The sequence below is a fragment of the Semicossyphus pulcher genome, unplaced genomic scaffold, assembly GCF_022749685.1.
Source record: "Semicossyphus pulcher isolate SPU_LCO1_2020_fin unplaced genomic scaffold, fSemPul1.0.p SCAF_8, whole genome shotgun sequence".
Lineage (NCBI taxonomy): Eukaryota > Metazoa > Chordata > Actinopteri > Labriformes > Labridae > Semicossyphus > Semicossyphus pulcher.
In genome coordinates this window covers 25,052,595-25,069,436 of record NW_027211759.1, presented here as the reverse complement: position 1 = coordinate 25,069,436, position 16,842 = coordinate 25,052,595, and the positions used below count along the sequence as shown (strand labels likewise).

The 16,842-nt window shown below is 40.4% G+C and overlaps 1 protein-coding gene and 1 non-coding gene across 2 annotated transcripts; both read left to right on the top strand.

The window, feature by feature from the left end:
* The first annotated feature begins 414 nt into the window (after window positions 1–414).
* ldhd (lactate dehydrogenase D) lies at window positions 415–15,620 on the top strand. The gene is made up of 11 exons (XM_069686399.1): window positions 415–507; window positions 2,904–3,016; window positions 3,291–3,432; window positions 4,033–4,174; window positions 4,459–4,618; window positions 4,700–4,899; window positions 7,684–7,812; window positions 9,359–9,486; window positions 11,129–11,219; window positions 13,645–13,756; window positions 14,998–15,620. Exons 1-11 carry the CDS (start codon window positions 415–417, stop codon window positions 15,176–15,178), a joined length of 1,491 nt encoding a protein of 496 aa, XP_069542500.1. The 3' UTR covers window positions 15,179–15,620.
* trnag-gcc (transfer RNA glycine (anticodon GCC)) lies at window positions 1,840–1,910 on the top strand. Its single transcript has one exon. It is a non-coding gene; the product is annotated as a tRNA-Gly (tRNA).
* Window positions 15,621–16,842: the final 1,222 nt, after the last annotated feature.

Here is a 16,842-nt window from a genome sequence, read left to right as displayed (position 1 = left end):
GTACTATGTGATAGCAAAATTAACCTATTTTTCCAGGATATCCCTTTCCATATAAGAAAGACTAGAGTGCTGCAAAATCTCAACAGGTAACATGAAAAGAAAATAAAACAGTCCAAAAAAAAAATGCTGTTACTTAAACAGCAATTAAAGGTGCACTGAACTGAAATATGTGGTCAAAATTGTAATGTGTTACTTGACTGTATAAAAAAAGAGAGGTAATTCATTACAAACACTAATTGTAAATGTTACAATCAAGCTTGTTTTGTTTAATGGTTTGAAATAAGGCTATGCATTAATTCTTAAACGGTCTTATTATTACGCTGAAAATAATTTACCGGAAGTCATCTAGTCTATTTGTCGTTGGGGGGTTCTTAACTAGTCTGTGATATTTGTCTGGCTCATGCAGGATAAACAATGTTGCATGTCTTCACAGCCAGTCGACGACTGCCCTCTCACAGCCACTACCTGCTGCAGTGTCGGAATATTAAATCAGAAACCACCGCCAGAGTAAGTGCTTTTTCCGACAATGGTTTCATTTTTAAAGGTCACGTGTTGAGCGGACCTAAAGTCTAAATGTTGCTGCACCAGCCACTAGGTCGAAGGTTTGTTGTATTCGGTGCAGATACAGTATCAGCCTGTTGTAGCTAGAGTTCAAAAAGAAAATAACTTAGTTACAACCCTGTAAAATAAGTCGGCTATTAAGCATGCATTTACATCGTTTAAGTTAGCATTACTACCTAACTACAATTTAAATTAACCTAATTTTATTTAACATCTTACTACATTACAGACCATACATTTCAAAGCTGAATAGTAAAGGAACCAAAGGAACCTATGGCAGCTATAAACTGTGCACCAACATTTAGTGTGTGATGCTGCACATTTTGTTTTAGATGTTTTTGTTTTTTTGAAGCTACATATCCAGGTTGAAAAGAACTTTTGCTCACTGTTACCTTGATATTTTAGAGCCAAAAAGGCGTCTGCATTGGCCGGGAATCGAACCCGGGCCTCCCGCGTGAGAATTCTACCACTGAACCACCAATGCAAAAGATATGACTACTGTGTGACCCTCAGTCCTAGTCTTGAAGGCACATTTTCTTGCGCCTGGGTGTGCCTGTAAGGCATGGCTATTCAACTTCAGCAGCAAGTGGGCCACATGAAAATGGCGGTTCGAGGGCCACACAGAATAGTTTGTCTAATAATAGCTACTACCTCCTTCACAAACATCATGTTCATAGATTTAAATAATAAGAGAATAAGCCATACACATTCCTTTTATTTTATTTCAATTAGAAATAAACAAAACATATCATGGTTTGTTATTTGTTGTGGCTGGCAAAGTAAATAAAAATACTTTTCCAAATCCACTGTATGGCTCTTTAGCTTGGAGAGAGACATTTTGAAGATGGTTGTTTGCTATAGTTGGCAATATTTGAAAGTGTATATTTCCATACTATTCCCAGAAGGTTGTCTGTTATGTCACAATATAAATCCTAATACCGGTATATAGCCTGCATTATATTTGTGTTTCTTGAATCTGCTTGCTCCAGTTCTCTATCCCCCTTCACCACTTGACGTCCCCCTTCTTCATACACACACGGCTTGCTACGCCTCTTTCGGTTTATTCCTTACTGTAGGCTATTTGATACTGCTCTGGTTCGGCCGCGATCTGTTTCAGTCGCGTACTGAGGAGGCATGTTAATGATGTAACGCACCGAAATAAGCGAAATCAACGTGGTATCTTGACGTGAAGGCAGCCTTTTGACGACCATAGAAAACCTAATAAGGGCCATTTTTGGCCCGCCGGGCGATTATTGAACAGGTTTCGCATAAAGGTATGCATTGGTGGTTCAGTGGTAGAATTCTCGCCTGCCACGCGGGAGGCCCGGGTTCGATTCCCGGCCAATGCAAACACTACTTTTAATCATAGCGAAAACTAACAGGGTTACCCACCAGAACTTCCAAAACACATAAAACAGCGATCTAGCATTCAGGTTAAGAATTATGATAATGTTAATGATACATTAATTTACAATGCACCTGCCACTTCTTGGAATACAGATGTGTGCTTTCTAAAAGACACAGAATACAGTTAAAAAATAAACCGTCAGTGACACTTGACAAAGTGAAGTTCTGTCACTCAGCAGGTGTGTTTGCTTTGCTTCTTTGTTTTGCATTTCCAAATGATTAATTTATTAGAATTTGTAATCATGTAAGATATTATTTCATAGACATGTTAACCGCACGTCTTTTAAATCAGACTCTGACCGACAATATCACATTAGTGGTGGCTGGACCCTGTCTGTCATACCGGCTAGTACACTGGCTCTTTTCTAGAGACTTCCCAAGCCTGTCACTAAGCAGAGCCTTACATAGCAGCAGGCACAGCTGTAAACTCTTGTCGCTTTATGGTTGTATTGAGATAGTCTATTTATTTTCATATTAATATCAAAGTCTGTAGTCTGACAATACAATTGTGCATTGTTTAAGAGAGCCAACTTTAGAGTTGAGTCAAACATGTGAGAAGGAACCTCTTTATCCATCACGTGCAAGTAAAGTGTTTGAGTTGCTCTAAATTTCAAAATTCTTTGTTAGGAAATAATTGGTGGTGCTTTTAATGTGAAGCAGGGACACGTTTAATAAACATTAAATACAGTTTGAATGAAGAGTTTGTGGCCCTGATCTCTTCACATAAGAGAGGAAACATTAGATATTAAGGCCAGGTGTCAGTATACTGTCCACTTCAAGTGTACAGTGTTATATTTAATCTTTTCCTCCCACTCTCTTGTGATGACTCACTCTCTTTCAGCAGCATGTGTAATCGTGTGTCTGTATGTGTGTGTGTGTGTGTGTGTGTGTGTGTGTGTGTGTGTGTGTGTGTGTGTGTGTGTGTGTGTGCATAGAGTGCTGCTCTGGACAACGTGCTCTCAGCATTCAGGTCTATATGTGGGAATGACAACTTGTCATTGACTGAAGCTGTCAGGGAGCAACACGGCAAAGATGAGTCCATACACAGGTGAGTTTGTGTCACTGTCACACAGACACACATTCATCAAAATGGAGTGTTATGGTGTTTTTAAGACATGCAATGAATATAACGATAAAATGTTTTTATTCAGTAACAAGTTGTGTGCCAGTACACACAAAAGGAGTGTACTGGTTATCTTTAGATGAAGGATTCCTTTGTACATGAACATGACTAAAAATAAGAGGATTTGCTACAAATTGTAACTGCTAAAATGAGATGTATTGAGAACAGTGAGTGAGAGTGTTGCATTGCTGCTGTCCAGATGTCGCCCCCCCGATGTGGTGCTGTTTCCTCGATGTGTGGAGGAGGTCAGCGCTCTGGCAAAGGTCTGCCACAAACACCACCTTCCCATCATCCCTTTTGGCACTGGAACTGGCTTGGAGGGAGGGGTCAGTGCGGTGAAGGTGAGAGAGAGTGTTGCCTTATCAAACAAACTTAACCCGGTAAAATGTTCCTACAACAGCATCAAACTTTGAGTAACTGTTTTGGCAACAGAAACTTGTTTTCAGTTGATAAGGTGAGCTTGTTAGCAAAAGTAACAGAGCAACATTATCATTCATTGAGTCCAGCTTCTGGATACCTGATGCATGGAGAGCCAGTATTTACTCTCTTTCAACACTGTTTTTTGTTCTCTACCAACTCCTGAGGAAATTCTGCTGTTTAGCTGCTAAATGTTCCACTATGTTCAAAGACTACTCTCTACCTGTGTCAGTCTGATGGTTGGTGCTGAGTAGTTAGTGTAGAGTGATCTTTCAGGTCTTTTATTAGCTGCTAAGGCAGAAAACATCACTACAAGAGTGGACCAAAACTGTAGAAGCGAGAGGAGCTGCAGATTCTGCTGCTCATTCTCTACAACAGACATCTTTCACATGCAAAACACATTACAATGTGTGATTGAATATATGCCAGATAAAAAGACACTAAGTTAAATTACAAGTATGTGGTTCTATATGGTGCTGGGGTGCCTGTATTGCAAGTCTCAGTGTTTCATCTCCTGCCCTCAGGGAGGAGTGTGCTTCAGTCTGAGAAACATGGACCAAGTTCTTGATCTCCATCAGGAAGACTTTGACGTTACAGTGGAGCCTGGTGTGACACGGAAGGCCCTCAACGCCTACCTGCGTGACACCGGCCTTTGGTTTCCTGTTGGTCAGTTCAACTGTTTCTTAGTATTCACTGTATTTCTCAGTAACAGCACACATAAGGACTTGAGACACCAGTTTTTGCATTAGATATAACCTTGATTTTAAAAAAAGTAAGAATTAAATGATTGAAAAAAACAAACCTTAATAAGGTAAAGGTTGCGATTACTAGAATTATTTTTGAAAAGGTCAAGCGGTGTCTAGGAAAGGTACTTTAAATTTGTGTTGAAAGGATTATAATAGATTTACAAATGTTGTGGAACGTTAAGTGATGTGCTTTTTTTGTCTTAGATCCCGGGGCTGATGCGTCTCTGTGTGGCATGGCTGCCACCAGTGCGTCTGGTACCAATGCAGTCAGATATGGCACGATGAGGGAAAACGTTCTAAACCTGGAGGTTGTGCTGGCTGATGGGACCATCATACACACGGCCGGGAAGGGCCGACGTCCCAGGTACTAAATAACCATTTGCGTCTCAAAATAAGCAACATGATTGCAGATTAAATGCCTTAATTTTCTTTTATCAATCTTTAGGAAGACGTCAGCAGGCTACAACCTGACAAACCTGTTTGTTGGGTCAGAGGGCACTCTAGGGATCATCACCAAGACAACGTTACGCCTGTACGGCATCCCAGAGGCCATGGTGTCGGCCGTCTGCTCTTTTCCCTCCGTCCAGGCTGCTGTAGACAGCACAGTGCAGATTCTACAGGCAGGAGTTCCCATTGCTCGTATCGGTGAGGAGACAATGCTTTACACCCTTACAAAAGATAGTTAGCTGTTGGTTGCTAACACATTTGAAGCTGCTTCACAATAAAAGATTGTGGTTCGCCTATGTCAAACTTTTAATGGGAAGCAGCAGCAGCAGTGTCAGAAAATGTGGCATTGCGAAAAAGTTCTGGCTGTGGCTCAGAGGTAGAGTGGGTGGCCCTCCAATGGAAGGTCAGCTGTCCAATTCTCAGCTGCTCCAGTCAACATGTCAAAGTATCTTTAAGTTACTGAACCTCAAACTTCTCCCAGAAGCACAGGCCTGCGGTGTGTAAATGCTTAGTTTATCAGTTGCCTTGTATGGCACTGAACTAGTGTATGAATGTGTGTGAAAGGGTCAATGTTGACATGTAGTGGCCGGAAGACTACAAAGGTGCTATATAAATTCAGCCAATTTACCATTTAGCAGTAGCTCAACCAAAATACAGGCAGTGTTTGCAAGAAGTTAAGTGCCATGACTGCACACAAGTTTTTCGGAGCGCACTGGATCACACTTGGTTAAGGAGAGTCTCAATCAAGCTTGGCTACTTTGTAAGTAATATTTCATGTAAAGCCCAACAGATTAGGGATTTAAAAATTCAAAATAAAAGGGAAACAGTCAATGATTACAAGATGATTCAGTGAATTTTTGAGCTGAAATGAAAAGACACATTTTTGTTGTTGATTGTGCAGACAGTGCTGAGAGGATTGTAAACTATGAGTCTGCTGGGCAAACTTCATGGGGACACTATTTCTTACTAGAGATAGACCGATATGGTTTTTTCAGGGCCGATACCGATTATTAGTAGTCAAGGAGGCCGATAACCGATATTTGGAGCCGATATTCATTTGCAGTAAAAGTGAAAGTATTGGCGTCAAAATTTTGAATATGTAAACTCCAACACTTAACTTTGTTTAAATGCCTTTAAGCATATGTTTACTAAACAAACAAACAAAAAGCGCAGGGAGTTCCCAGGGTCAGCAGCATCTCTTATAAAGTTAACTGAAATTTTAAATTAATAAATAAATAACTTCCTGGAGTTTTATTAAGTAAATAAAACAAAGTTAAATAAAATTTGCAAAGAAATGAACTTTTTCTCCTCTCCGTCGTGTGTGAGCACTCTGCACTCTTATCGGCCGTCGGATTAAAAAAAAAAAAAAAAAAAGGCCGATGCCGATATGCGTCAAAATGCCGAATATCGGCGCCGATAATCGGTCGATCCCTATTTCTTACACATCCCAAGCACTGTTTTCTGCTTTGTATGCAAGAAAGGTTTTCAAATTTGGGCATATCAGAAAACATAACACCAATGTATCTGTGATACCTCCTCCCCCCGAAACCATTGTCTTCTTTACTGGTCACATCAGGCTTCAGTCTAAACAAGCCTCAAGATGTCTGTTGCAGTTGTTTTACTCTGACTGACACTTTGTGTATTTTTAAACACTTGGAGGGACTTTTTATCTCACACTGTAGAAAAGAGATCAGTCAATGATGAAATCGGATTTGATGGCTTCCTCCACAGTCCCCTATCTTTTTTTTTTTTTTAAAGATTACTTTTTTTGGCTTTATTTTAGAGATAGGACAGTGGATAGTGGTGGAAATGGGGGAAGAGAGACTGGGGATGACACGGGGCAAAGGGCCGAAACTGCTGAGCTAAACTGGCGACCGCAGTCCACTATCTTTCACTGTTCTTAACTTATGCATAAAGAGATTATGCAGTGTGTTTTAAAGTCGAGGTGAAATGAAAAATGTCATTTTAATCCTTTTAGATCACATCCCCGGTAATATTGTGCATCTGTGTGACAATATAGGCCAAAAAAAATACAAAAAAAACAATTTCTTCGGATTCTTATATCAAAATCTGATCATTTTTTTCTTCCGATAAACCTTAATTTCACGCGTGCTTACGTAAGTTATCACCAAACAATTTCAACCAATCGATCTGCAACATTTAGCCGCAGAGCACCAAGAACACTCGGTCAGTTAGCTAGCTACTGCGCTGTGGAGAACGTCTGTCTACGCCCACTTCTCAACGATCAAATCAAATCCCTCTAATGATACGTCCCGCCTGCATGTCCTGTTTCACTCGGAAATACGTCACGATACGGAAGCTAGATTCTCTCGAAATGCCGTTTCAGCTTGACCTTAAAGGGATCATTGGGATGGTTAGATTTCATAGACCAATATTTTGATTGTGCTAAAGATTTCATGCTACTTCAAAGAAATCGAGAGAGGATCTTCAGCTGCTGATTTAGATCAAGTTTTCTCTCTCTCAGATGTACAAAGAGAATTTCAACCTTAATCTGAACAAATGTAATCAAAGTTTTGACAGAATAAGCATTGTACATGCTCAAAGCTGAAGACATCTCCTCAGATCATGTCTTTGATAGTCTGCCTCTTTCCTCGCAGTGTGTGGTCAAGACTGAAAAGGCAATTAAATATAAATGAACTGTAGTGTTATCTGCAGGCTGCTCAGACTTGTCTGGCCCACATTTATAGCACAACACTGGCAAAACAAGGAGATGAAACTTTATTGATCCCTTACAAACACTGGATACCTGTAGAGGGAGGATAATAGAAAACAGGAGTGAGAAATGCGTCATCAAATAAGCTGTGAAAATAGAATCAATATCAATTATTGGCTGTTGGAAAATATGTAATAGATCATTAAGTCAAAGTGACAGATTGACCTATTTAGATGAATCACACTGACATTTGTTTTCTCTCTTCTGTGTGCGTGTGTATGTTTTGACTGTGTGTATGTGTTATCCAGAGTTTCTGGATGATGTGATGATTGATGCGTGTAACAGGTTCAGCTCTCTGTCCTACCCTGTGACCCCGACTCTCTTCCTGGAGTTCCACGGCTCTGAGCGAAGCCTCGAGGAACAGGTCAACACAACTGGTGTGTAAGTTTGTGACCCGTAAGCAAAAAAAACACGAATTTCTAATGTCACAGACTTTTGCTGTAGGATAAAAACCTACTATATGTAAAAATAAACTATACAATTATTATTATTATGAAACAACATGACACAGTATAACATCATCCCTCCACCTTCTGTCTGTCTGTCTGTCTTCCGTCACTGTCTTTCCAGCTTTGGTCCTCTAAACAGTACTGGAGGTAGACATTTGGTTTCTTAAGGCTAAGTAAGGAACATGTAAAGAAACACTGTGGGACAACGTTGCTGCTCGGGGTAGCCCTAATTCTCTTCTTAGTGTTATCCATCTGTTAAATCTAGCAAGGCCTTAATTGAAACATTCCCATTGTCAGCAGAAAAGGCTACTGATATAACAAGTGTCTTGTGACAGTTATGAATGTATTTAATACTTAAGCATCAACTGAAATAGGTTGGAGTAGGTAAATGTTGATTTTAGCTATGCTAGCTGCGTAAGTCTTGGGATGGCAGCGCCAATTATGATCAATCCTATTGACTCAATTCCCCGACTCTAAAGGAAGTGCTGATTTCTAACGTTTCCCTATGATATGGATATAGTTTTAAAAAAGTCTGCAGTTGCAGATACTTTTTATTTGTAGAATGAGCCATAAATGCAGCACAATGAAAGCTAGCATTGTAGAAATGCCAGAACCCTACATTTATGACAACATACACCGATCAGCCATAGCATTATGACCACCTGCCTAATATTGTGTAGGCCCCCCTTTTGCCGCCAAAACAGCCCTGACCCGTCGAGGCATGGACTCCACTAGACCTCTGAAGGTGTTCTGTTGTATCTGGTACCAAGACGTTAGCATTAAGTCCGGTAAGTTGCGAGTCGGGGCCCCCATGGATCAGATTTGTTTGTCCAGCACATCCCTCAGATGCTCGATAATCGAGATCTGGGGAATTTTGAGGCCAACACCTTGAACTTGTTGTGGTGTTCCTCAAACAATTCCTGAACCATTTCTGCAGAGTGGCAGGGTGCATTATCCTGCTGAAAGGGGCCACTGCCAGTAGGGTATACCGTTTCCATGAAGGGGTGTACTTGGCCTGCTACAGTGGTTAGGTAGGTGGTACGTGTTAAAGAAACATCCACATGAATGGCAGGACCCAAGGTTTCCCAACAGAACATTGTCCAAAACATCAAACTGTCCCGTCAGCCAGCCTTCGCTCCCCACACGCATCAATGAGCCATGGCTCCCTTGACCCTATCTGGTTCATCAGTTTACCTTCCTTAGACCACTTTTGGTAGGTAGGTTTGCAGACCGGATACACCCGACATGAGCTGCAGTTTTGCAGATGCTCTGACCCAGTCGTCTAGCCATCACAATTTGGCCCTTCTAAAAGTCGCTCACATTCTTACGCTTGTTTTTTTCCTGCTTCCAACACATCAACTTCGAGGACAAAATGTTCAACCTGTCAGTGGTCATTATGTTATGGCTGATCGGTGTATAAGAGCAGTGTAAAGGAAATACAACCAACATAATTTTGCTTTGTGTGTTCCTACAGAGGACATCACTGGGAGTAATGGCGGTGCAGATTTTCAGTGGGCTACAGATGCAGAAACACGGAACCGGTTGTGGAAAGCTCGTCATGACGCTTGGTACGCTGCCCTGGCTCTCAGACCCGGCTGCAAGGTAAAGAGTCACCTTACACTTTTTCCTGTGCTTAAAATAACAGTCGTACAAGAAGCTTTTAGGAGTAACAAATACCCATGGAGTCTTGGACCAAAAGTTAGGTTAGTTAAATAACTGCTGATCCCCCAAAATAATTTCATATTGAATAAACAATTGTCTGAATAGCTTTATTAAAACACCGCCCTGCCCTTTGCTTGAATAAAGCATAACTTGTGTGTTGTGTCCAGGTCTCCCTCGTAAAAGAGATTCAATCTCAGGGGACTTCCTGGTTTTAAAAAAGGGTATGTCATTTTTAATTTAGTGAGAAGGAAGACGATGATACTAGGAAAAAGTCCCCATAATTATAACAATTTTTAATTTACTCTCTTGATATTTTTATACCTGGCTCTAAAAATACATGAAAGAGGACATATTTTAGCTATGCAATCAATTTTCTATGATTCTAATGTGTTTTTGATTCATGTTGGTAATGTTTGTTTCGTTTTAAAAATTGTATACATGTTTTAATTTAATTATTTTTCAGAGCCTCTACTTCCTCCTGTACCGAACAAGCTGTTTGCCATTAGTCACGACTGGCTGACAGTATTTGGAGTAATGTTGTAGCCCCTCGCCCACGTGTGTGATCCCACGTGCGAGAACGGACACACTGCACTGTCACTCCAAAGTTGTAGAAAACATGGCTGCTCTAGGACTGGTTATTCGGCCTTATATGTACAAGCCAGAATCGCCAGGAGGTATCGGAATGGTAAATTGAAATCCTGACAACAACTTGACTACAAGCTAGAGCAAGAAGGCAGCTGGAGGTGAATGACGGTGAATGACGATTGGTCGATTTCAGCCAAAGCAAGGTTCTACATAGAAACCTGCCCATTTCAGAGCCGACCTTTGTAGTAATGTAATTCTGGAAAAACACGTAATTATGCAGTTTTCACTTTTTCGCTGTGAACAATGTGGAATGGATGAATCCTCTTGATATGTGTCAGGGATGTTTCCCACTACTTTGTCAACACTGTCATGAAATGAGGTCAAGATCACATTAACAAGAGGAAAGGTGCAATTTACAACTGTTAGATGTATTATATACAGCCACTCTCTGCTACATTTAAACACCAGACAGCCTCTTTAATGATCCGAACATCACAGATTGATGGTAGGTAGTGGTATAAGAGGAGTCTTGGCTCAGGTAGATGTAATATTGTTCATTAGAAGTATTCCAAAGGGATGTTAAGCTGGCAGTATCATATTATTGTCACTTACCACAGTATTACTCTCCTCTGTGACTGCTGTGTACACAATACCATAAGAGCTCAAGGTACAGGGTCACTGGGTATTGCCTCTTAATGGTGAACAACAGGGTAGTTTCATCCTCCTCTGGTTGAAAGGCTTTGTTTTATGTCTCACTTTATTCATGTTTTAAATCTCAGTGAAGGCAAAGACAAACACTCAAAGCGCTTCCAACACAGTGACCTAATCCTCCCCGTCCGTCCGTGTGTGTGTGTGTGTGTGTGTGTGTGTGTGTGTGTGTGTGTGTGTGTGTGTGTGTGTGTGTGTGTGTGTGTGTGTGTGTGTGTGTGTGTGTGTGTGTGTGTGTGTGTGTGTGTGTGTGTGTGTGTGTGTGTGTGTGTGTGTGTTTGTCCCACAGGCCTACGCTACAGATGTGTGTGTTCCTCTGTCTCGACTGCCTCAAATCATTGTGGAGATGAAAGAGGACCTGATTGAGAACAGACTTACAGGTGAGAAACTGAAAGGAGCAATATAACTAGTGTCACATCAGGTTGACTCGATGATGATAATGTTAATGATATGAATTTAAATTAATAAGTCATACATTTTTTACAATTGCTTTAGCGCTTTTCTATAGCATTTTTCTCAGATCTAATAATGCATTTCACACTGCATCAAAACACTGCAGTTAACCTGTTTAGCTGTAACTTACCTAAAAGCCTTAAAGCTGCAGTAGGTAAGATGGAGAAGGGAGCGGACTTTGTTTCAAAATTTGAAAGATTACAACCTCCAGGTCCCTCCCCCTCTCTCTCTGTGGCGCTCAGTCCTGCCTCCAAAGCCCTCCCCACAGAGGAGGCTGTCATACACGCGCAGGCTAGTAACCAAGGTAACTGAAGAAGCCAGGTATACAACATGGCGGACACACCGATAAGAACATGAAATGTCAACCACCGCAGCTGTTGTATTACACCACCAACACTATCAAAGCAGATACCCATCAAACCTGCAGAAATCACTGTTTTTGCTGTGAACGGTAATCTACAGTAAATTCTAAGTGGGAAACCACCAGCACTTAGTTTGCTAACAGAAACTGTGGGAAAAACAGTGCCGACTACGCAGTAACACACTACGCAGTAACACACTGCGCAGTAACACACCACGATGTTGAGAACATTTAGCCGTGACAGCACAGGCACACAGAACTATCAGGAGAAAGTCTTAAACTGTCTTTGTAGTGTAAGCGGTATTTGACAATGGAGGGATGGTGTTCAATATCATCGTGTACACAAGCAGTGATCGACAGCAGCCTGAGAGACTGCTCTGCTGTGATTGGTTGTTGTGGACCGGGAGCGGTGGATTCTTGCAAATGCCATTTGGAGCAGTAGGAGGAGGAACATGATTTTTTTCACAGATTATCTCTCTCATGTACTACTGCATGGATAAAGTGACAGTTTGAACAAATATGACAAAAAGTTAAATACTAAATACTACTACTACTAAATACTGAACCTTTAATTCATGTCTCAAAATTAAGTCATTCCGTCAACAAATAAATAATGTTCTCCAAATTACAGGTTCCTTTGACATTGTGTAAAACCAAGTTGCTCTACATATTTTGTCAGAATGAACGTGGACTGTGGAAATGAGTCCTTCATCTCCCAGTTAAAGAGTTAAAGAGTCTTATCCTACATGTTTTCACTGACACTGAATGCCTACTGTGTCAGACTCTAATTTTTCCTGAAGCTGTCTACCCACTTTAGTGTGTCAAAGGAAAAACCTTCAGAGATTCTTACGAGAAGTTTAATGTGTCCTGGGTTTCACACTACACTTTGTAAAGATAAAGAGCACTCAGATTTCTAAGCTTAATCCAAAAGGCAACTGGACTTGGTAGAAGTTCTTGAAGACGTTTCACCTCTCATCTGAAAGGCTTCTCCAATTCTAACTGACTGGTGGACAGAGCTAGAAATATAAGCCTCTGTAGGTCATTAGTATGCTAATAGATGTGTCATCAAGGGTGAGTCGTTAACCTGGGCTGTTGACCTAGCGGCGTCGTTAGTACCCTCTGGTGTAAATGGGTCATTAGGCTGTTGTACTGCATACATACAGTGTGTGCAGTACAATGCAATGAGCAATGCTGGGACCTGTACATCGGGGAAACAAAACAACCCCTCCAAAAACACATGGCCCAGCTTAGGACAACCAACTTCTCAGGTCAGGACTCAGCTGTACACCTACATCTAAAGGACAAAGGACACTCCTCTGAAGACATCAAGGGTCACATCCTGGCCAGAGAAGACCACTGGTTTGAAAGAGCTGTCAAAGAAGCCATCTATGTTTAGCTGGAAAAACCTTCCCCTAACAGAGGTGGTGGCCTAAGACACCACCTATCACCCACTTACGATGCAGTGTTGAATTCTCTGCCCAAACAGCTGAGATCATACTCACACTCGGGATCATGTGAGCTTAACGACCCATAAACACCAGAGGGTACTAATGACTCCCAGTGATACCAAGTCAACAGCTCAGGTTATAGACCCCCCTTGATTACACAGACCTACAGAGGCTTATATTTCTAGCTCTGTCCATCAGTCAGTTTAGAACTGAAGGAGCCTTTTGGATGAGAGGTGAAACGTCTTCAAGAACTTCAACAAAGTCCAGTTGCCTTTTGGATTAAGCTGAGAATTACCATGGCCTGGATGACTGAGAACCTTCACAGACAGTAATGTTTTAGCACATCAGTGCAGAGCAGCTTAGACTAGACTAATGTTCTCTCTCCTCTTGGGTCGGGTTAACAGCCGAGCTGCAGAGTTCTGAATGAGCTGAAGTCTGATATTGGTTTTCTATGTTAGATTTAAAGACAGATGTATGACAGAAATGAAAATGTTGTGTGTGTTTCCAGAGTGATGAGTGTGACTGTTATCACTCTACCTTCAGGTCCCATAGCGGGCCATGTGGGTGATGGTAACTTCCACTGCATCATGGTGGTGGACCCCAGTGACCCAGATGAGCAGCACAGGGTGCACCTGTTCACTGAGAGACTGGCCAGGTAACGTGTCTCTGAGCCTTACACTTCTCTTATCTTCTGACACTTTCTCACAGATCTTTTTTCTCCATGGTTATATCTCATCAACTAATGCTTAAAGTTACACTCACCTAGTGTTTTAATTGTTAAAGGTGAATTCCAGTATTTTAAAAGCTGGCCATATTTATTTAAATGTATTTTATTTGATATATCATTTTGGGTTATTCATGACTGATTGTTACAAAAGGTTTTGGAATTGGTTTCAGTACATCACTCCAAGCAGCGGCCTGAAACGAGCTGTAATGGCTGCATTGTAATCTCTGCAGGCAAATGCAACCTAAGATCCACTACAAGTGCTTGTTTTTAACAGGCTCAGAAGAGACAGACCTTTTAGTTAAAGAGTAAGATGCTGTTTTAAACCTAACACAGCTGTTAGCTTGATGTCTTCATAACTACTAGACTCCTTTGACAAACAATAATTTTGCCTTGCAGACCCTGAAGTTGCTCTTCTACCACTTTCTCTGTGGGTACTTTGTTGGTACAGTTGTGTTGTTTTGGTATCAGACATTTAGTTCAAATCCAGCTTAATGTGTTCATAACACACAATATCACAATAAAACTAACTTATCAAGGCAGCAAGAGACCATAAACTGTGTTCTGCAAGGTAATATAAATGTTTCAAGGGAGTATGTTGGCTTGAAGAGAGTTTTAACGGTGGTTTCTGCTTTTAAAAAGCATCGTCTGTGAAGAGATCCGACAGCCATTACAGCTGTAATGCAGGGGCCAGCTGCAGCAATACTGGCAAACTTTTTGTACCTATTAATCATTTAGAGCCCAAATACCCCATTTAACCTCTCCCTCAAACAGAGTTTGGAGATGTGGTTTATAGCAGGACATCATTTGCAAAATTTCTTAATTGCCATCACTATGGCAACCAGGTTTCTGCACAAGACTACTCAACTGCTCAATAACGGTCACACTAACATACATTTAGGTAGAGGAATTGAACAGTGCCATATCGCTAAGCTGACGTTGATTTTAAAAGGTTTTGAAACACAGGTTTTGGGATATAATATACAGATAGGAACATCTTAGGTATAATGCATGCAAGTGCTTTTGTCTTTTAGCAGGTATCTATTTTTGTGGATCAATAAACTGATTGGAAAGGTAGAACTTAGTACTGGCTTGACCTCAGACTTGTTTTTAATCATGTTGTATCAGTAACATTGTTTACAGTGAAATAATGCATTTTGTGTTCCCTGTAGGAGAGCTCTGGCCATGGACGGCACATGTACAGGTGAGCACGGCGTGGGCTTAGGGAAGCGAACACTGCTGTGTGAGGAGATGGGCCCTGAGGCTATCCAGGTCATGCAGGGACTGAAGGACACCCTCGACCCAAAGAACCTGATGAATCCTGAGAAAATTCTGCAGCCGAGAGAACTATGAACAGTTTTTTTTTGTCTAAGGGAAAAGTTATTTCATACAGATCACCTGCGTAATGCACTTGGTGTTTCCTGTCACACAAGCTCTCTGGTTTATACAGAACAGGCAGGAATCACTGAAATGTAAAAATGTTGAGACCGTCAACGGGAAGACAACAAGACTGTTTTATTTTGAATGTATTACAGGAAAGATCATTGCTGTTCTTGTTTCTATGTTTGATATTTTATGCAAAACACTGTACATACAGTAAAAGCCTGTTTAAATGAGAGTTGCTTTGCCTTACTGGCCTGCTAATGAAATGCAAAGCCTCAACTACCATTAAAACAAAACAACAATCAGTTGCAATACACTTACTACTTTATATATAAGAATATTGTGTTGAATCTTAATCATGTTTTTGTCTCTGCAGATGTAATTTTTTTTAATTAAAAAATTGAAACCTTCATTTAATGAAATTCTTTTTCTTGTCTTTTTTATAATTGTGAATTAAATATCTATTAGTAGTATAATTAAAAATGTAAATCATCATTAGTTTCTTCCCTTGCATCAAACACTGATTTTAATGATTTAAATAAATAGTTCACCATATTTGTATTTCATACTTACTGATTTTTTTTCTGATGACAGTTGCAGGAGTAAAACTGACATATGTCTGTGAAATGTGTTTCTTAGCTGGAACCAATAGCCAGTTAGCTGCGCTTAGCATAAAGACTGTAAACAGGAAAATGGATTTCCCTGCTCTGTCCAAATGTAACAGAATTGCCTAACCTGTATTTCAAAACCGACAAATTAACATTTTGTATCTTGTTTGTTTATCAGAAGAGAGACCAAAATATATTTTTAAAAAGTTGTTAAACTATGCTGCAGTTTTTTGGGAGCATGCTGCCTTAGCAATCAGACAGCACACTGAAAGGGGCCGGCTTTCCCTCACAAAAGGGGAGTAATACTCTGCTCCACCACACAGTGTCAGCAGTGCATACCCTCAGCCCTGTGGGGCAAAGTGTCTTAGTCTTAATCATGTGAAACGAGAAGATGGGTCATTTAAAATGCTGTTAACTCATTTCTGCCTTCTGTAAACATTTCTGTCACAGCTTGCTGCAATTAACTGAACATTAAGAATGAAATGAATAGTATATGCAGAGCCACAGGTAGTGAAATCTCTATTTACTGTGAAACCATATTTGACTTTATTGTACATAAGCTTTATTCTAATTAAATGTTTATGAACTATTCAAGGTGTCAGTATCTTTGTCTCTTTAAAGAGTGCATTACATAAAGTGCACACTGCCCACAGAGATTGAATTAAAGGATGAAATAAAATGCATGTATGCTTGAATGTATATCCTGTGTGAGAGCTACTATGTGGTAGATTATATATTGTTTACATCATTGTAAACATTATTGTTAATCTTCCTTCTACCAGGGTGGCTGCTACTATTGCGCCACCAGACTCATGTCCTCATTAATATTTATGTGAATTTGGAGGATTTGTCATGAAGTGTCGTTTACAATCCACTTTTATACACTTATCACACTTGTTGGATTGTTGGAATAGACTTGCACTTTCGAGATGGCTATGAAACTACATTTAGAACATTATGTAGGCAGAAATATATTTGAATAAACTCATAAACATAGATTATATAGAAATTTGATTTGCTTCTTGG

Bases quoted from the DNA above. Each gene is read 5' to 3' on its own strand.
- ldhd (XM_069686399.1), top strand. From the start codon at position 415: ATGTTGCATGTCTTCACAGCCAGTCGACGACTGCCCTCTCACAGCCAC. The intron at 4,619-4,699 runs GTACTAAATAAC...ATCAATCTTTAG, and splicing joins GGGAAGGGCCGACGTCCCAG to GAAGACGTCAGCAGGCTACA. The intron at 13,757-14,997 runs GTAACGTGTCTC...TGTTCCCTGTAG, and splicing joins TTCACTGAGAGACTGGCCAG to GAGAGCTCTGGCCATGGACG.